At 47.1% G+C, this 20,862-nt stretch overlaps 1 protein-coding gene across 1 annotated transcript in view; it reads left to right on the forward strand.

The window, feature by feature from the left end:
* The first annotated feature begins 2,104 nt into the window (after positions 1-2,104).
* STK11 (serine/threonine kinase 11) overlaps positions 2,105-20,862 on the forward strand; it is a 43,505-nt gene continuing 24,747 nt past the window's right edge. The window contains exons 1-6 of the mRNA XM_059831776.1: positions 2,105-3,482; positions 13,538-13,621; positions 17,469-17,558; positions 18,812-18,944; positions 19,431-19,567; positions 20,083-20,210. Of these exons, the coding sequence (XP_059687759.1) occupies positions 3,193-3,482; positions 13,538-13,621; positions 17,469-17,558; positions 18,812-18,944; positions 19,431-19,567; positions 20,083-20,210 (862 nt within the window). The 5' untranslated portion in view covers positions 2,105-3,192. The remainder of the gene's footprint in view (positions 3,483-13,537; positions 13,622-17,468; positions 17,559-18,811; positions 18,945-19,430; positions 19,568-20,082; positions 20,211-20,862) is intronic.

The following is a 20,862-nucleotide window of genomic DNA, read 5'->3' on the forward strand; positions in this document are numbered from 1 at the left end:
GCTTTCTGAGGCGGGGGAGTGAGTATGGAGCCAGAGACACCAGACTGGACCCGGTACGGCCTTTGGCACCAGCAGAGAAAGTGAGAAACCTGTGGAAATGTGGGATCTATGGCACCAAGAAGATTTTTGTTACATGTTAGGAAAAGTCTCCCTCAAGTGACGCCGTGCAGCATGGACGTGGGCTGTGCTGCGGGTGGGAAGGTTTCTAAAGGCTGGATGAAGGCGCGACAGAGGTGATCCACGCTGGAGGCTGTCTCGGGGGGACTGGAGGGCTCCTGGCAGCGCGTTTCAGCCCTGGGTTTCCAGGCCTGGCTGTGCCGGGAGGAGCATCCCTGCCTGTCCGCTGCCTGTCCTGGCTGCTGGGGAGATAAGCCATTTGGGCAGGATTATCTCCGACGGTGCCGTGTGCCTCCCGGGGCCTGGGGTGGTCCCTGGGTGCTGCTGCTGAAACGCAGCGAGTGGAGAAGAAAATGAATAGTTATGAGACGAGAAAAGGGTGAGGGGGCAGGAGGTTATGTGAGTGAATGAAAAACACAAGTGATGTTGGTAAATTCTCCTGTAAACCCACCTCCTGCAGCCAGAGCAACGTCCCCGGCTGTTCTCCAGGCAGGGAAGGGTTGGGACGCACCCGGGATCCGCCGTGGTTTAGGGATCGTGGGATGGCCTTTCCCCGACAGCTGAGCCTGCGGTCGGCAATGCTGTCTTGCTGCTAAAGTTGGGCAGCAAGGATCACCTGTGGGTTTTAGGATCGGCAGGAGCACGAACGCTGGGTTTGACTCTATGGAAACCCTTCCCCATCTGCCCTTTTTGATTGGGAGCAGAAGACTTCAGTGCCCATGTCGACGTCGCACAGCAGAAAGAAAACAGATGCCACCTCCCAGCCCAGCGCTGGCTCCACTTCAGAGGCCGCTGCTGCGTCCCCTGTGCCTGTATCGCCTCTGAGGGTTACAGATAAAAACCATGTTCTATTTACCGTCCATTATTTATTATTATCCTGGAGCATGAAAACACGTGCTGGGACTGAATGTCCTCATCAAAACACCCAAGTGTGCTGGACCCACCGGGAGCCTTTGGCGGGGGGGCTGAAGCCAGAGAAGTGTGGTCTAACGGGGGGAGGACGGGAAAAAGGGGCCTGAGCGGGCAGCGATGGCGGGACGGGTCAGCAGCCACCGAGGAGGGGAAGGGCATCCTGCCCTCAGGAGAGCTCTCCTAACAGAACTCCCCCCGTGCGTGCAGAGGTTTAACGCCCGGCAGGGCAGAGCTCCGCGCCCGGCAGGCCCGGCTCCCGGCAGGGCAGGCCCCGGCAGGCCCCGATCGCAGACGCGGCGGGGACAGGCCCCACGCCCCGTCTCCATGGCACCCGCTTACCCTTCGCCCTCCGCCCTCTGCCCTCTGCCCTTTGCCCTCCACCGCCCCGCCGCCGTCAGCCCCGCCCCTGCCGGTGACGGACAGCTCCAGCGGTCTATCACGGCGCCCCGCCGTCCGCCAGAGTGGGTGGGCGGGCTGGAAAAGCCGCGAGCCAACCGGAAGCGAAAGTCGCCCCGCCGGCTCCGCCCCCTCGTGGCGCCGCCGCAGCCAACCAGCGGGCGAGCGCACGGGGGCGGGGTCGGCGCCGCGGCCAATGGGAGCGCACGTCGGTAGCCGGGGAGGTGCGAGGCCCGGAGGGGGGCAGCGGCGGGAGCGCGGCGGGGCCGGGCGGGGGCGGGAGGTAAACAAAATGGCGGCGGCGTGCGCGCTGCGGCGGGGCTGGCGGCGGGGGTAAAGGGGCGGCGGCGGCGGCGGCGGCGGCGGCGGCGGGAGCCGGCGGGCTCGCGGGGCGGCTGGAGTAGGGCCCCTGGGCAGGGCCGCGGTGGCAGAGCGGGGACAGCGGCTGGCGGGGCTCCCCCTGAGGCGAGGGGGACGCGGCGGGGAGCGCGGCGCCGGGACCCGGCCCGGTTCCCGAGCCCGGCGGCGGGGAGGGGGGACGAGGCTGCCCGCCCCCCTCCCCCGACTCGACAGCGGGGCGCGGAGGCCCGGGGCTGAGGGAGCGGCCGGAGCTGCCTGCGGGGCTCGTCCCCGGCCCGCGGGGGAAGGGCCCGGCCCGGGCGGGCCCCCCCCGCCCCGCTGTGGAAGCGGGGAGCTCGGCTGCGGCTGGGGAGGAACCGGCGGTCACCTCCCCCCCGGGGGGCCCCTTCCCTCCTGGCTCCATCGCTAATTTGGTTGCACTTAAAAGTGTTTTGTCCCCTTTTCGCCCCTTCCCTGCTTTCCCCGGGGGTGGCTGCGGTGTCGCTTGTTTTCCTCCCCTGCCCCGACTGACACCTGTGGAAGCGGCGTGAGGCGGGGGGAGCCCGGGCGAGGCTGGCACCTCCTCATTGACCTTCCCTTCTTGGAAAGGGAATGGGGGGTTTTGGGTCCTGGGCAGAGAGAATTACTTCCTCCTGCTTGTTCCCGTTTTAAGGTGGGTCGGTAAAGCTGTAGTAGGTTTTGCGTTGTCTGACACCGGCTGACACCTGGACCAGTGGTGGTGACACATCATGTGCCAGGCGGAAGCCAAGTGGTTGAAGGATGCCCCTGGGAGATCTTGATAGGCACCGAAGGCCTCAAACTTTTGTAGGCGTGAAAAGCGAAGACATTAGAATTGATTCTGAAAACTCCTTCAAAGAAACTTGGTTCCAGCTTCCAAACGGCTGAAAAAAAACCCCATCTGTGCTCGTACCTGGACGGTGAGGACAGCAGGGCAGAAAGGCTTCGCCTGCCGTCCAGTTTGGAGTTGGTGACTATGATCTACTAGGAATGGAAAGTCACGAAAGAGACTCAGCAGTTGTCTGTTTTTATGTGGTGGCCTAAAGTCCCAGAGGATGACCTAGCACTTAAGAACCAAACTGGGCCAAGTTAAAGGCCAAGTTGACTGGAAAGAACCCTAGCAGTGGGACCAGGTCAGAAGCGAAGCAAGTCCCAAACTGAGTATATCTGGTCAAAGTATATATTCTTTTAAAAAGACTTTGTGTTACTGGAGCCAGGCCTGGATCTTTTAGTATCAAATTGAGCTGGAAGCAGCTCATAGGTTTTCTTGTTTTTGTTTTTTTTATTCATGTTTGTACAATCTTCTGGATATTTTTTTTCAAGAAGGAGTAAAAGGGAGTGTTGGAAACTAACAAACAGGATTAAAACCCTGAGTGCTTAAGGAAAACAGGTTAAGGAACTTAATCCAGGATGGATATGCAGGAGCCACAGCAGCTGGGTATGTTTGCAGAGAGCGAGCTGATGTCTGTGGGGATGGACACTTTTATCCATCGCATTGACTCTACAGAGGTCATCTACCAGCCACGGCGGAAAAGGGCCAAGCTCATTGGCAAATACCTGATGGGAGACTTACTTGGTGAAGGATCTTATGGCAAAGTCAAGGAGATGCTGGACTCTGAAACCCTCTGTAGGAGAGCTGTGAAAATACTGAAGAAGAAGAAGCTACGCAGAATTCCCAATGGGGAGGCAAATGTGAAAAAGTGAGTAAATATTTTCGGTAGCTGGGAACTGAGGGGTCAAACTTTGTTGTTATTTTCCAGCTGAAGTTCTGTATCATTTTAGCTAACAACATGGCTTTCTGCTGTGGAAGTGCTTCCTAAACCATGGGTATTCAGGAATCTTTTTACCATTGAACTGCAGCCAGCGCTCTTCTTGAGGTTGGGAACAGGGAAGGGAGCTGGTTCTTGAGGGCTGGGGAGGCAGGTCCATCTGTCTGAACAGACAGCCCGTAACACGTGCCACTTTTCTAATAGCATTGCTTAAAGAATGAAATAGTATTTCTTAAAGAAATTCCTCTTAAGATTTCATGTTGAAGAGGTAAACTGTGGTGAGAGGTGGTGTAGCTGAGAGTGCAGAAATACACTTTGTGTCGTTGCGGTCTGGGTTATTTGAGTATCCATTCAGGGGCGTGTGGCTCTCGAGCTCTTTGGGATGGCAAGTATTGCTCCCACCCATGTAGTAGGTGCCTGGAACATGATCGAATGTACTGTGCACCCAATGGGCATAGGGAGTCTTGGGTTTTTTCTTGGTTTCACTTCAGACTAATGAATTTGGGAAGTAATTCAAAGCTCTTTTCAGTTGATTTCTGCAGCTGTGAAATGGGGACAAGGGTTGTCAACCTTTTTTATTTCAGTGACTCAAGATCTGTGCTTGGAAGCTTTCGAAGTGCCAGTTACATACTGATTAGTCAGGGCACAAGTAACTAATTAAAATTAACTGTGGGAGAAGCCTGGTGTTACACTGGGCGTAGGAAACTTTCCCTTTTCTTGGGGCTGTGCTCTGCTTGCCGGGACCTCACAGCCAGCTGTGTTTTCCGCAGCAAGCTGTTTGTCACAGCCCTGCGAGATAGTTGTTTATCTGCTGTGGAGGGGAGTCTTCTGCAGCCAAAACAAACTGTTTGCAAGGGTTTATCTCGTAGCGGGAGCGAAAACTTGTGAGATGTTTACAAGACTCTTGTATTGTGCCTTTAGCCGTGGCATGCTGAGTGTAGGGCCCTGACCTAGTAGAGTCTTGTTTCTGTTTCTCAGTTTGGTTTGAGGTTTCTGAGCTCAGCTGCGAGATATTTCACATCCTGTACTGGGACTTCTCTCAGTGAGCTTGTTTAAGCTTGTCTTCTAACCTTTAGTGACAGACTTAGCTAAGGAATAGTCACAAATCCTAATGGTGGGACCTCCCTTTCTCCCCTTTGTTGGCTCAAGTTCAGAATCGGAGTAAACTGTTGGTTAATATGTAATAAAATGTTCCTTGTTTTTCTGGTAAAGGCACGAGTGCCCCTTTCCACCCTTGCCCCCTCCTTCAGTGACATCAAGAGCTTCTACTGAAGAAGGGGGAGATTGTTCCTTCCTTAGTGAAACTTTAATTTTAAATTTTTTCCCCCTGTTAGTGAAAAAGGACTTGCCAGATACCAGGAGAGTTTCCTGCTATCAGAACCCTGTAATGGTCCTGTGTCCTGAAGTGAACTCTGTAGAAGTTTTATTCGTGCACAGAGCCTGTCTGTGAATGTCTTGTTTGGTTTTGTTAAGGTTAGTTATTAAAGCAGACTAGCCAAGCAGCACTCTGTTTTGCTGTGGATGTTTTTCTGGCTCAGCTGCACCTGCTTCAAAACAGGGAGGCAGATTTTAGATGTTGTCTTGTAACGAGGGTTTACTTTAGTTCAAGTTCCTATTTTTGTCACCTTGTCCTTTTCCCTTTGTCCATCTATTAGTTTGCTTTATCTGCTGCTTCAGTGGTGATTTTTTTTTAAGGCAAAATGTCATATTTTTGTGGTACCAATGGAAATCTGACCTTATTAAAACCCTGTGGCACTACTGCGACAGGCAGCAAAAGCTGTCTCTGCTCTGAAATAAATCTGTTGTGGTGAGATACGTCATCAAACCTGTATGGTTTGACAGGTCAGTATGGATGGGGGGGAGCGAACCGTTGCTGTATTTCCAGGTAGCGCTGGAAAGTACTCTGCTAACGTTTGGGTTTTTTAATGTCACATTGCTTGGCCAGACTCCATTAAAATTTCACTTTCTACAACTGCATTTGAGCAGCTTTGCTGAGTGGTTTATACCCAGCAAACCACTCACATGTGATAGAACAGCAGAAGATCAGATGTGGACTGAATTGCACCATTAGGTTCTACTTTCTTTCTTGAAAGCTACTCATAAGTACAGTAATAAGTAAATACGTAATTCCTGTGTTAGTGAGGCCTGCTTCCTGTCCCGCTTGCGTCCTTATCTATACAAGGATGTCTGCAGCTCAGTACATGTGAGAGATGAGTGTGATTAGTTGTCTAATCTTTGTAAACATCCCGACTTCAGTTGGTGCCCTTTGAGATTAAAGATCTCTTCATCTGCCACCAGAACCAGACCACTGCTTGGTGCTCCCTCTCCCTGCCAGTGCCTTCAGCCGTATGTGCAAGCAGAAGGCTGGTCGAAAGCATTTGCTTTCGTGGTGAAGGAAATGGTCAGGAGTGAGAGCCTTCTGAATCCCTAATGAATTGTTTTCTCCGCTGTAGAATCACTGCGTAACGTCTGAACTATTCATCTGCTCTCCAGGGGTTGATTTCTTCATATAGTGCTGCAAACGTGTTAAAAGTGCACTGGCAGAGGGTCTGAGCACTTAGGGGGTGTGTTCAGGCTTGGTTTAAAAGTGCTTATCTTGTGGAAGTGACCATTTGCTATTTCAGTCTCAAAATACCTTGTTGTACAAGGTATTTTACTGCAAAGGCAGGGCCTGTTCCTACTAGAGTGATCTCCAGCATTTCTTACCATACAGGAAAAAGCTACATGTGTCACTTGGTTTGTTTGACAGAGATGTAGTTGAGTTATTGCAATGGGCTTGTGCCTCTGCCATTATCATGGAATGCCTCAGTATTGCTGCTGCTGTGATGGAGATGAAACTTGCATTGATAGTGTGTCATCAAAGAAATTCCCTAGAAAACAGTTCCTAGACTGTTGGCCCTTGGGTAATTACATGAGCAAGTAATACACAGGGAGTAATGACAGCAAGGGAGAGCACAGTAACGATGAGCCGCGGAGGATCATACAGGTCTGTGCTGTGCTTGGGGACCCTGGATACGTGGGGCTGGTGCTACAGCTCGGGGAGCTCTGGCTGTTAATGCCATTTTTGTGTTACTCCTTAATAATGTTCGAGACTGCAGCCTCGTCCTGCGTGTGTGGGCTGGTTGCCCCAGCCCTGTCTCTTGGTGCAGTAACAAGAGTTCTGGGGACCTAGAAATTGTGACTGAAATATGTTTGAGACTTACAAAATTGAATGATTCTCCTCTACCCTAAAATACTTCAGTTCTGCCCCTGAAAAATGAGCCCTTAAGGGATCTGTGAATCCTGGTGAGGATGTTGAGGGTTTAAACTTGTAAGACACACATTTCCCTAAATCAATCTAGGGAATCTTTGTTTCTCTTCAGTCACTTTAGAGGCAGGTTGGGGTGGCTTAGTCGACCAGACAGTACTATGGCTAATTACGGCTTCCAGTTAATACAAAAAATGAGTTTAGTAGGATTGCCAAAAAGATGAAAGAAAATTTGGAAGACTATTTGTCTCTAGCAGCACAAGTTTAATAAAACTGTGTGCTAATAGTCTCACATTTTAATTAAGTGTTTGGGACTTTCTGTGCATATCCCAAGTGTCCTGTACTGTACTTACCATGCTCAGTGATTACTTAGATTTGAATACATGCTCATTAGAATTCCTCCGAGGTTTAAAATGTGTAGCAGGCCTGTACTTGGACGATTTGCTCCTTGGGTCTGCGAATCAAGAGTCTTGCACCTCAAAACGTGGACGGTTCTGCTGAAGGAAGGACTTGTTGCAAGCCGCAGAGGTGTGTGCTTTAGGCGAAGATGGGCTAAACCTGACTCATCTGATTTCCTGTCCCAGACCGAAAAGGTCTGCCCTACGTAACCGGGTGGCTCTGTTATTTTCTTTGCTAAGCTGGATATTTGCTTGGGTTCAGTGGTGAGATGTGGCAACTAATCCGCAGAAGAGCAGAGGTAGCTGTGCTGTGGTGGATATAGGGCTTGTGATGTCCGACACCCCTGCTAGCAGTGTGATGTGGAGGAAGGCCTGGAAGTAGCAAAGAGAAGTAGTAGCGTTGTGATCTTCACCTCCCTTAGCAGCCCCCTGGGCTCACAAACACAGTTCTGGAGTAGGGCCCTGCCTGCAAGGGCTGGCCTGCCTGTTGCTGTCAGCTTCTGCAAGGTGAGAGCTCTCGGGGTTCGGATCGCTGTGTTTGGTGGCAGAGGGCACGCTCTGGACTGCGTCTGCAGCATTGAACCTCTCGGGGGCTTCTGGGCGCACGTAAAGGAGGCAGCGTGGTGACCACAGTGGGTGCTTCCCTATCTTGGCATGTTGTGGCCGTAGGGGAGGGAGAGGCGGTGGGAACATGGTGGAGATGCTATAATGCTCACAACATTATTTTGGGTAATGGCTGGAGAAGAACCCTTTGGATACTGAAACTTGAAGGATGTAGATCAGCACTGGATTCATCAGCACAGAACGATGTCAGCCCCCCCATGTCAGATGTACATTCAGATGGGTAAAGCTTAGTTTGAAGAAGGAAATAGTGAAGTGCTCTGCTCAGTCTCTTATCAAAAATATCACTCATGCTCCTGAGAGCGAAGAGGTGCAGCTTGTCATGTGGATGAAAACAAGTTGCATCCTTGCAAGTGGAGGGCTGTTTTTTTAGGTGAAATAAACAGGAAAAAGCTGTTGACAAGCTAGCCCTTAAATAAGTTAATCTGCTTTGTGGCATGTGAGGGATACTAACTTGTAATTAAAACTTGCTTTGGCTATACAGGATTACAAAATCAATCTAAATAATATATAATGTAGTTCAGTTGCATAAAGCCCCTGAATGATTCTTGAGTCCTTTGTAGCAATTAGCAAGAATGGTGGTAGTGGCTTTATGGTACGTGCCAGAACTGGCATATGGAGCTGTTCTGCATGCACGTCTCCCAGCCCTTGGCTGTGGCACCAGCTCTGCGGTGGAGGTGTGCCAGTTCCTTGTGCCTGGCTCCGCGGTACCACGTGCCGTATGTAGAGAGCTTGAGGTGGGCTGTGGTTGTGTGCTGAAGAGTAGAGGAGTGGGTGAGGGTAAGGCTGAAGGCTCTCACTGCAGACCTGCTGCAAACCCTCATTTCTGACGTATGACGTGACCTGGTAGGTAGTACGGAAAGGATTCACCATCGCCTGTCTTTAATCAAATCCTAGAAGTTCAGTCCTGTGGAGGAACCTTGTGAACCAAAGGAAGGGAACGAATCTTTTGGCTGTACTGCTCATTTCTTATTTAAGCAAGAATGGCTTTGATGAAACTGAGGCTTGAAACAAACCGTAGAAAGAACACTAAATCTTATGGTGAAGATGTGCTCTTATTACTAGAATGGTCCAGGAAAGAATGTTGTCTTTCCAGGCTGTCCTTGGCATCTTCTGAAATCGTGGAGCACATGGTACAAGTAGGCAGCTTTGCTATATACAGTTCTGAGCAACACCACCACGCCCCCAGTATTTGCCAAAGCAAGATACCTTGCTAGGAATAAGTCTTAATTTGTCAGGATGAGCTTAATGGGTCCAACAGAACCACACAGAAACCTTCCAGTTAAGATCTTTTCTCTTCTTCCTCCAGGATGGTTAAACTTTGAAACAGGCACCAAACTCTGACAGTCTGTCTTGTCGCACACTTAAGGGCTTTCTAGTCTGGAAAACTAGGAACAGAATTCTGTAATGGAGACTATTCTGGGCACACAATAGTGGTGTTGGGTAGGGTGGGTATGGAAGTGATCACCACGTTGCAGAGAACGCAGCCTCGCCCCCTCACTGGGGTTCTCCCTTTCCCTCTGCGTTGGGGAGAGGTCTGATCTCAAAAGCAACTGTTGTGATTTAAATTTCATGTTAAATTCTAGAGGTAGCAAGGAGAGGAGGCAAAGTTGCCGCAGCTCAAAAGGTATCCTGAATATCTGAGCAGATTCACTAGGCCAGCGTGGGAAAGCAGGAAGCCACCTTGCCTTGGTTGAGAAGAAAGGCAGCAAACCGTAGGCATGCAAACCTCTATTGTGCAGGCAAATTGCGAAGAAAGCAGTGGGCTGGAGTGGCTTTTTTGTTGTTAATTTTGAAAAAAGTAAATTTAGGCACCTTCTGACGAGGGAAGCACCTAAGTTCACTTACTCAGTGAAGTTTGAAAACCGAAAAGGAATCAGAGGTGACTGTGGTCTGGCTGTCTCTGTTCCTCAGTCGTTCTAGAATGCAAGAGTAGCTAAAAATAGAAGTAATCTTTCCTCTGGGAAATGGGCGGCTTGGCCTCTGCCCCAGAGGTGGGTGTACTTCACTGGCATTTTAGATTGGTTCACGAAGTCCTTCTGGAAAAAAAAATCATTACAGAAATATGAAATATTTATTAGTCCGTTAAAAGTGGAAGGAATTAGTATTTGTGCTTTCAAGCCATATTACAGGGAATGAGCTGTTGGGATCAGGATTTTAAATGTGTTCCTAATACTGGAAGCTTGCTTTGCCTTCATAGCAAAGCAGTCTTATTTAAATAAGTATGTGTGTTCACTCCCTCTCTTGCCGGCTTGGTCTGAGCACTCAGCCCGTCTCCCTTCATTATGCAGAAACTTCTTAGACCTACACTAATGCTGGCTGCAGTTTCTATGCTCATTTAATCTGCTTCAGCCTTTTGGTCATTACTATAATTAGAGCAGCTGCATCACTTTGCAAATCTGTCTGCCATTTAAACTAAACACTCTTCTGAGCTTTGCCTTGTTATCCTAGGTTTCTGTTTAGCTATTGTAATTTTTTTAAAGCCATATATGATAAAGGAAGAGTGCCTGGCCTAAACTTTGGTAGTGAAGTAATTAATACTACTGCTCAGGGATCCTTAAAAGATCTTTAAAAAGCCTGCTTGTGTTCCTGCATCTCAGGAGCCTTTTGGAGGAGCAGTTACTGGTTTGTTCATCAGATGTGATGCATCAACAAGCCTTTGTACTGGCCACAGCCTGTTATTAGAGGCTGGCTAATTGTGCAGGCAAGGGGTGAGTGGCTTTCTGAGCTCAGTGTGTCATGTGTTTGGGCAGAGGCTCTTGCTTCCGAAGCTGTGCTCTGAATTCCTTGTAATGCTGCTTTCAAGAGTCCTAATGTTGAAGTGTAACCATGCTTCTTAAAGCAGCTCACCAAATGGCAAGAGAAAGAAGCTGGAAAGAAGAGTTTATGTACAGTTTAGCACAAGCCCAGAATCGAGCAGCAGAAGAACAAAGTGAAGAGCAGTATCTGCGCTTCCAGACACTGACAGAACCACCCTGACCTGACTGTCCTGATCCTCCTGTTTCTCTTCTTCACAGCTGGCATCCAGTGGGATTTTGCAGGCTGAGTTTAATGCAAAAGATACTAAAATGTGGTTTGGAGCACAGTACAAAATCCCAAGAGACAAAGATCAAAACAACTGATATGAGACGACATACAAGGGTCTGTTTTCATAGCCAAGGGAAGATGCCTTCTCACGTAGTTTTACACTATTTATTCTCCACAGAGGATTCAGTTCAGATCTCTGAACTGTTCAGTTAAGTTAGGACTAAAGTTTGGAAGAAATGGGGATATTAGCTAGCACTCCTGTTTTCAACTCATTCTTGAGACTAATGTTGCAATTATTACATTGGTCGCTTCATTTCTGAGTTCTGGAAGGTATAGCTTTAATAAAGGGCGCTATGCAACGGCCGCAGTAGCTGGCTGCTGCATATGAGGAATATGATATGTCTTCAGGATGATTTCTGCACTAACTCTACTGTAAAGACACTTAAACTGATCACACTGACGGTCTGGCCAGCTCAGGGGTCTTTGGCCTGCAACCCTGACACTGAACAGCTGGTTGTATGTTGTATTTGATGGTGCTCAGGGGTGGGCAGCCTGCAGCTGTTAAACGGCGTGTGACTTCCCAGCAGCTCTTGGTGTGGTTTCTGCAGCAGGGAACAGGGTTGTGTTGCGGTGGGAGGTCTCCAGACAGCTCATGTCAGGGGCGAGGAGGTGAGCTGGAGGGGTGCTGAGGCAGAGTTTGGGCTTGCTGGGACCCCGCCAAGGCTGGTGGGACTGCTGGGAGGCCGTTGTTGTCTCCCACCTGTGAACTTCTTTGGAGTTCTGCCATCCCTCAGCTCTGGCCTCCGACTTGCTTGTCTCCTGGCTGCAGGAAGCTTTCGGTGCAGGACTTCTTGGGCCAGGAACGTTGGCGACTTGCTGCCCCTTTGGCAGCCTCAGCACGTTGGCTGTCTTCCCTTTTATGGCCTCAGACCGCCTGCATCGTGCAAGATGCGGTGCTGCTGGTTAGGTACTTGTCTCTTCTTGCTAGTGAGGTACTTCTCCTGGGTTTTCTGTAATTTATACGTTGCATAGAAAATCATGTTCTGCTGAACAGCCCCTCTTCAGATAAATCTAATGTGGTATAACAAAAAATCAATTTAGTTTCATTTGTTCATGTCTTTAGTAGATTAGCCAGTTTCTGATGGTTTTATATTATGTTTAAATTACTTCTATCCATTCACAATACAACAACTATCAGAAGGAATTGCTTGTTAGGTATAGAAACTTTTTATTTCTTTTTCTGGCAAGTAACTAACATTAAAGTTACTTTCCAGCCAAATAACAGAATTTGCTATAGCGCGTTAACTGCTCTGCCACGTTTGGTGCCGGGTGCTGCCTGCCTGTGACAAGAGGAGCACGCACACCTAACCGCACGATGCTGCCTTGCGCTGACATCTGTGGGGGTTGTTCCTGGTCACGATGCTGATTTAAAAACATACCCTGAAGTATGAAGACTGGAAGCCCAAGCAAATTTATTTCTGCTCTTGTAACTACAGATGACACTTATGTATAAAGAAGCACGAAGTGCAAACATAAAAGGTTTGTCTTGGAAGTGACTGTCCTAGATATTATGGTAAACACAAATGTAGTGCATCTTCAGGGGTTTAACTGAAGAGACTGATAGTGAGCTAAGTTCAAACAACGCTGGACTGTTGGGAGAAGCTTTAATTGGAAGGAAGGTGATAAAGCCGCATCTTTGACACGTGGAGCAAATCAGGGTAGGCTTTGACTTGCCTGAGCAGTTGACAGGGAAGCGTTTCAGTTCCAGTTACACCTTTTCTTTAGTCAGCGCTACTTTTAACTGGGAATGGTGAGACATTTGCCCGGGGCCATAGGGAAGGGCGTGAGCTGAGAAGGGGACCATGAGCTGAGAGGGGGACTGCAGGGGACACAGTAAACCCCTCTTGTATGGGTGAGAGGAGGAGGAGGCTTGGCTTGCTGCACCGGCCCTTGCAAGGCCAGTGCCAGTGCTGCTTGTGGAGGCAGAGTGTGTCCTCAGCTTGCTTCCTCTTTCCGCCCAGCCTGGTGTCTGAGGGTCCGGCAGGATCTCGCCAGGAGTTGTTTTCTGTGGGTTGGCTCATCGTGATGCATTTCTGATCAAGCTTGCCATTGCCTTGTTCCTACTCGCTTTGAATGGGGCTGTTTGCCTGTCGACGTCCTATTGTTGACCAGTCAAATAGCTAAAGGGGAGCACTGCACAGATTTTATGGATAAAACTGGAAAAAAACTTACATTGGAGTGCAGAATAAGACTTTATCTTAGCAGATGTAACACAGCCTGTGTTGAATGGCACTAAAGCATTGACACAGGGGATTCTTATGACCAATTTCATGTCTGGCATAAAGGTAGGTTGCTCCTTGAGAATAGTTATCCTGCTGTTGTTTACCAATGGACTAAAATTCCTGCCCAGAGAAAACTGACTGGCTGTGTAGTGTTAGCTGAAAGGGTACTTGTTTATAGTTCTAGTCAGTGACGGGTAAGTATTTTCATGGTCTAACCTTGGAGTAATGAATTCAAGAACACACAAGACCTTCTGTCAAACAGCGTGCATAGGTAGTCTTAAGTGAAGCAGCTGGGACTAATACGGTTTGAAGTGTCTTGAAAATCTGTGTGATTTAGAAAACATTAATTTCATTCCATAGTAAGGAAATAAGCTTTTTAAATGTAACTTTTTTCCTTTTCTCTTCCTGCAGGGAAATACAGCTCCTGCGACGATTACGGCACAAAAATGTTATCCAGTTGGTAGATGTATTGTACAATGAAGAGAAGCAGAAAATATATCCTTTTTTCACGCAGTTGTTAATAAGGTTTGAATTCCCGTTGTTCTCTGCTATAGTGGTGAATCATTATATTTCTGCTTTTGTTAAGGCCCTTTTGAATGTTTCTTAAGCTTAAAATTGCTTTCACTGGTATTAAACATGCTGCATGTCTGGAATACTTTCCACACAAGTACATTTTCTTAAGTTTCCCAGCTTCCCAGTTAGGAAACGAAATATTGTCCCCAAGTTACAGATGCAGGGCTGGAGTAGGGAAGAACTGTCCCTGAAATACTGTGTTTTATTGTGTGACCTTCAGCAGCTCAGAGGTGAAAAAAGAGCTGTGGATATCTCACTTCTAACCTCTGGTCCTAGCTGTGGTATATGCTAGTGTTTTCTTTTCCTGAAGATGGACCTTTTTATTGTCTATGCTATGTGAAATCAATTTTTGTAATGCTTTTTCCTTTAAGTCCTTGGCAGTGGTTTGGGTTTTTTCTTCTTTCCCTTAAAAGAAGAAAAAAACCTCTGCTTGTTTGCTGGCGTCCGGATGCCTGCAAGTCTCTCCTTCCCTTTGGAGGGTCTGTGCTGCTGCAGTGCTGCCTTTTCTGGGGGCAGTTGGTATGCTTTGCTTTGGTAACAAGATAAGCTGAACTCCCGAGCCTGCCCAAGCATCCTCTGTTTTGTTGTTTGTGTGAAAGTCCCTTGTGATAGTGCTTTAAGTGACCTAAAGCTTGTAACAGTCTTGAGAGATTGAAAGCGTATTGTTCCTGTGAGATCCACAGCCCAGCTTTTTGAGACTACACTGTTCAGTTCTTGAATCAAAGCTGTGGCTTGTGATCTCGGTGCATCTTTCAGACTTTAACATGTTATTCCAGGGCACTGTGTCCACCAAATATGCGTAGACACTAACCAATGTAATTACGTGCCCTAGCTGGCCAGTGAGCAGCTGGATTTCTTACGAGTCTGCTGCACTTAAAGTGCACTTTGCCTTGAACCAGTTCCCAAGTTTATTGAGCTGATCTGTTGTAGTACATGTTATAAATGGTTGCTTTTATTTTTGACAGTGTTTTCTAAATACTGTCTTCCAGTTATAGTACTTTAGAAAATGGGTAACTTAATTGTGTGCTTTAATTAGATCAAATACTCTGCCACCAAATCGCTAGTATAAAAAAAGCATGACAACTTTTGCTTGTGTTTTGTAGCCTTAACAGACCAAAGGGACTGCAATTCAATTACTGTCTATAGAAAGGTAGCATTTAATTAATAAGAAGCTGGGCTGCTAAAGGAGAAGCATGGGGAAAAAGAGCCCAAGAGAGACCTCGTGTGTTGGTAACAGGTGATGACAACCCAAAATGGTCATTCGGAAATGTGACCTCTCTAAGCCAGGAAGGATGTTCCCTGCTTTACTTTCTGAACAGTAGTGTTGGAGCAAGAACAAATTGTTTTTCAGTACTTTCCCCTTGCAAGTATAGGTTGACTTCACTACTTTTATCTTTATCTGCTTCTACACTCTAAGACAGTTTGTTTCTATAAGTGCTTATTCTGTGTGTGGGGGTGGCAATAACTGGAGAAATGTGGTGTTTTCACTGGGGCTGGGAGCAGGAATTCATCCACGATCATGTTCTTGCTTAACCTTTCTCCAGCTTCCCATTGGCACTGCTGGTGCCTGTGCAGCATGTCCGAGGATGTGGTGGTACAAACGCTTGTGCAGCCGCATGGTAAACAGGCTTGGGAACAGATCCAGCTGAAAAGTGACTTTCTCTTTTAGGCTGGCTTCTCTGTAGGTCAGTTCCCTTGCTCATTTTGCTGTGGAGTCCTGCAAATGCCTGTATTAGTGCCTTGCAGGAAGCAATGCAAGATGAAAGTTGAGTGGGGTATAGGGGACGGGTGTCAACTTCCCCCTTAATAAGTAAAAAAGTCCTCATTTCCACAATGACTGTTGTGGCATTTGAAATTGGGCCTGTAGAAGAAGAAAGGATTCTGTTCTCGCCTGTTTTCTTTTGCTGATAGAGGTGAACTGCACTTGGCAAGATAGTGTTTTAACAACTCACCTGCCTAGTCAAAGCCTTCAATGATTTTCTTTGGTAAAGGGAAAGCTGTGATGACTGGATTAAAAATATCAACTGCATTTAGTGTTTAATGGGCTGCTTTGATGACCTGCTGTGGCTGGGAATGCAGAGCCGGTGATGAACGGAGAACTAATCCAGGCAGAAAATAAACCCAGTTCAATAAGCAGCATCCCAGCTGGTACCCTCTCTGACAGCTTCTATTACCAGTATGTGCAGTTGTGCGTGGGAGCAGAACCCTATTGATCAGAAGAATTGAGAGCCTCAGTCTTCTTGGGGCACCTGTAACAGATCTGCTCCAGCCTGAAAGTTTGTACTCTAATCTGGCTGATCAACCAGAGATGGATCAGTTACAAAAGAAGGGGCGAAAAACAGTCTGGCAGCAAAGGAAACGAGAATCAGGCTGTCCTCTGTAGATGCGAACGAGACCTGGGTTTTGCTTCCCGAGAGCAAGTCTATATAATCTACTGTTAGTGTTATTCTCTTGAGGGTGGCAGAGTCGATGTCTTCCACATCACTGTGATATAAGTAGTTCACAGATTTCTTCCAGAGTAAGAAACAGTAGGAACAAATTTTGGGACCTCTTTCTGCTATTCTTGCTTTTACTGATTTACTGGGTGACATTGTCCCCACTGTAAAATCTTACAGTGCTTTAGTGTCCCTCTGAAGAGCAGCTTATATGGGGGATGTAGCACAAACTTAATGACTTTGGACAGTGTTTTGAGCTCCTCGATAGAATGTGCTACAAAAGGGCAACACAATATGTAGCACAGATCCCACTTAAAGCTTCTCCTGCCTCAAGAGTTAAGATGGCATCCTGGGACATGAGCAACTTATTTTAGGCTTAGGTTAAGAAGGCATCTGCCAGGAATAATTAGAGCGACCAAAGAAGTGCTTTGTGTTACTGGAGAGCATGGGCTGCCTGACAGGCAAGCTTTTCTCTGCTCTTTATCTTGAAGGTGCACTCCCTTGGCAAAGCCACCAGATGTCTCAGGGTCTGTTCTTGCAAGCCCCTTCAGCACAGTCTGCCTTTAGAAGCCCAGGGAGAGGAGAAAAACAGAGGCAATTACTGCTTTAGGCAGTTGTGTAGTTGCCATTGTTTGGCCCCAACATTAAAGCGTAAGGAGATGAAAACTAGAATATGCTGCAAGGGAACAAAGGCTAAAAAGTGCCACCAGTTCTTGGCATTCTCTTGTAACTTTTATCTATGCAGTTTCAAAAAAGCTTCCCAGCTCTCTAGGGACCCTTTCTCCTGCTACTGAAATACTACCATGGGTATGGGGGTAAGCAGCAGCTCTTAAATAGTGCGTACAGCCGTATCATTCTGAACGAGGAAATGAAGAATAACAAACTTTGGGGAAGGTGATGGGAGCTCACTGTTAGGTCAAGTGCAGAACAGCCAGGGTATTGGGAGAATATGCTACAGCTCTTCTGCTGGGGGTTCCCTAACTTTTTGTTGCCACTTCGGAGTATTACCCTATTTCTGTCATGCTTGTGAGATCTCCAACTTAATTTCTGTGGAGTTCACATCCTGTTCAGGTCTGATCATGGAATTGCAGCTGGTCTTTAAGCAGAAGAATTTTCTCCTGGGTTCTTTGCATCTTCCTGTTAGACAGCTGGAGGAAAGTAGCTACCTCAGGAGGTGCAGCACAGCTCAGGCTCTGCCTCTCCAGCATGTGTGTGCCAGGTAACAGGACTGCCTGTGCAGCAGCTCTCCAGCTGCACTGGAACGGGGCAGCAGTCCTCACAAGCATTTGCCTGAGAAGCATTTAACCTTGAAGCTTCCTTAACTCTGCCTTCACGTATATGGTGATGGAGTACTGTGTGTGTGGGATGCAGGAAATGCTGGACAGTGTCCCAGAAAAGAGGTTTCCAGTTTTTCAGGCTCACGGGTAAGTACAGTTTTGTTCCTTAGGCTGCATTAGCCTTTCACCACTGCGCTCTCTTGAATTCAAGACCACGTTCAACTCTGTTGCGTAGACTGCTGGCTGCACTTTAACGTAAAACTGGCTTTGTGTAATAACTGCATCTTTTACATCCATGGAAAAGACGAAAAACTAATGAAGTGGTGGCGGGGATAGCCCTTCCATTCTGGGAAGAAAACCCATCTTTCTATTGAATTTTCTGTTACTTTCATTTTCCTTCATGAGATGCATGACAGCCCTTCCTGGCCCCTTTCCTACAGCTCTGCTGTTCAGCAAAGATGGGTGCAACAGGAGAATCCGTGAGGACTTGCCCTGCCTAAATGGAGGCAAGCCATACAGTTCAGTGTTAGAAAACAGATTAAAGGTCTTCGGATGGATTAAGGATTGGCAGTATCCAGCATGATCTGTTAGCTTGTTTAGTTAGTAGACAGGATAATCTGAAGCCCCTTTCACTCTGCAAGTAAAGGAACCTTAGCATTCTGGAAATAGATGCAAGAGGATTGTCGTGTATATCAAATTGGTGCAGACCAGCAGATCTGTGGTAACTGCGTATTTTTATGGTCATATTTTAATTTTGTTTAAAAAAGGTGTCTGAGATTACAGATAGCCAAAGTGAAATACAGGCACATTAAGTCAAGTATTATTTCTGGATATTATGATACGAAAGATGTGCGTGCATAGTCGTTGCCAGGCTGTCAATGTGCAATGCTTGCTGTGTTACAGTAATGGCCTGCCCATAGTCTCTGACCATATCCGTGTTACCTTTGCTCAGCCAGTAAGCTGTACCAGCAAAACACTCCTTTCTGCTAGCTAAAGGAAACTTTTTTTCCCCACTGCTGTTAGAGAAAGCTATGCCATTGAAAGAGCATCTTAACCTGGACTAAAGTAGATGTCAGAATTAACTATCAGGTCTGTGCCAGCATGGTGCTCAGCACTTAAAAAATACACAGACTTGTGAGGAGGGCTTTGGTGTGGAGGAGCCCAGAGTCTGAAGTGGTTAGCACACTGCTGCAGAGCTCTGGCAGGTAACTTTTGACTTCGTCAGAAGATTAAGTACCATTCCTTACACACCACAGTTCAAGCTCAAGTTCCTGAGCATCAAATAGAGATGTATTTCTGACTTCTTTCCAATAACAGCACTCTTTGCTTTATGTAGTATCAGTAGTTCACATAGTCTTAGCCTATGGAAGTGCTTGACTTTTTTTCCTCTAACTTTGCAGGTACTTTTGTCAGCTTATAGACGGCTTAGAATACTTGCACAGCCAAGGGATTGTCCACAAGGATATAAAACCGGGGAACCTCCTGCTAACAACCAATGGGACACTAAAAATATCTGATTTAGGCGTAGCAGAGGTATGTGAGAGCTGCGGCAAAGTCAGGAATGTGGGAAGTGTGACATTCTAGATTTAGGTCACCTTTGTGGTGTCAATTGATTTATTGTGCATTTAGGCTTTTGTTCTGTTAAACTTGCAGAGTGCTCTAGAGTGACTCTCAATATTTATTGTAATTGGCAAAACACTTTTGTCGATAACAGCACAAAACTTCCATCCGGCAATGTATAGAGGAAGACATCAGTCTTCGACAAACCCAAAAGTGTGGTGAAATGGCGATAAGCTACATAGCTTTCATATAATAAGAAGGATAAGGTTGTCTTAGCTAGGTACGAGTGGTGCAAGAACAGTCACTGATGGCATGTAGTTGTGGTAGTGGCATGTGTTTGATATGTAAGTAGATGTTCAGTAGCAAAGTTTTCCTCTTTTTTCCCCAAGTGAAACTTTTCTAACAGTTACAATTTGTCTACCTTGAAAGTTTGAAACTAATCGGTCTCTTCTGCTGCAGGCATTGCATCCGTTTGCGGAGGATGACACGTGCAGAACGAGCCAAGGGTCGCCAGCATTCCAGCCACCAGAAATTGCCAATGGCCTTGACACCTTTTCAGGCTTTAAAGTAGACATCTGGTCTGCAGGGGTCACGCTGTAAGTGCCTGTGCAGCATCCAGGAATTGCAATAAAAAATTACAAGCCCCCAAATAGCTCAATCCTGTGCTATGTGCTGTCTCCGCTGCTTTCCTGTATGTTGTTGGGGGAGCAGGGAGGGTATATGTGTTGGTCCCTTCTTTGGACGGGTGTATGTTCCCCAAAGTGCTTGTAATTCTGAAGAAAGTAATCTTTACTCAGTGGGTACTCTGCCAGCCATTTCTCAGCATCTGAGATGCACAGCTACTGTAAAAATAGAAACCACAAATATCTCTAGTATTTATTTTTAAGTTTCTTCCATCCCAGCCTGTCAGGGAGATGTCTTGGTGGTTTTGACTCATGTGAATGAAGAGGCCGTGATAAAGGAAGGCTAAGTTTAAAGCAGCATTCCAAATACTGTCAAATATTCATCTTTTAGTTTCCTCTTGGCTTCTTTTGGTTTATGTAGTCACATAAAGCACACAGAACAGGTGTTCAGCTCTTTTCTCACACAGCTTCTCCTTCTGCCTTTACAGATACAACATTACAACGGGTCTATACCCCTTTGAAGGGGATAATATCTATAAATTATTTGAAAACATCGGGAAAGGTGACTACACAATTCCAGAGGATTGTGGTCCTCCGCTCTCAGACTTATTGAGAGGTGAGTCTCCCAACTGACTCTAAAAGGATGGGTAAAATCTATAAGTGCCACAAATGCTCAGCTTGCATAGTGCCAGGGGAGAGCTTCATTCCAAGTATCCTGTGAAGATACAGGATCCTGTTAGAAAGGGAGGTTATGCTTATGACTCTTAAGACTCTGAAAGATCTTTAACACTGGTAGTTTCCTGAGATACACTAAACCCTGCATGGGTTGCAATCACTACTCTGTAAAGAGTTGGTTCATGCATTGTGTTACCTTGTGCTCTGAAAAGCTTTTAAACCTAAAGACAAAGCCCACAAGAAGTTAAGTTTAAAATGACATCATAGCATTGATGCAGGTTTTGCGAGTGAGAATGCTCAGTTAAATTCCTTGCCCAAGCTTTCTGTAATGTGAAATACTGAGTACTCAGGTTCTGCTGTCCTTCCTCGTCAGCCTCTGCTCCGAATTTATTTGCTTCAATCCCAGTGTCTCCTCCTTCCCCCCAAATTTAGAGTTGCAAGGGTACTGGAGCAAAGTGACTGGTGCCCACTTTCACAACAGGGCTGTGGTACAAACAGGAGTGGCACTTTCTGGGTAGGAGAGGGTTGTGGGTTTTGTTTGGTTTTTTTTTGTTCCTGTCACTTATTGCAATAGTTTGAAGGTTTGGGGTTGA

This window comes from Gavia stellata, chromosome 32 (assembly GCF_030936135.1).
Source record: "Gavia stellata isolate bGavSte3 chromosome 32, bGavSte3.hap2, whole genome shotgun sequence".
Taxonomy (NCBI): Eukaryota; Metazoa; Chordata; class Aves; order Gaviiformes; family Gaviidae; genus Gavia; species Gavia stellata.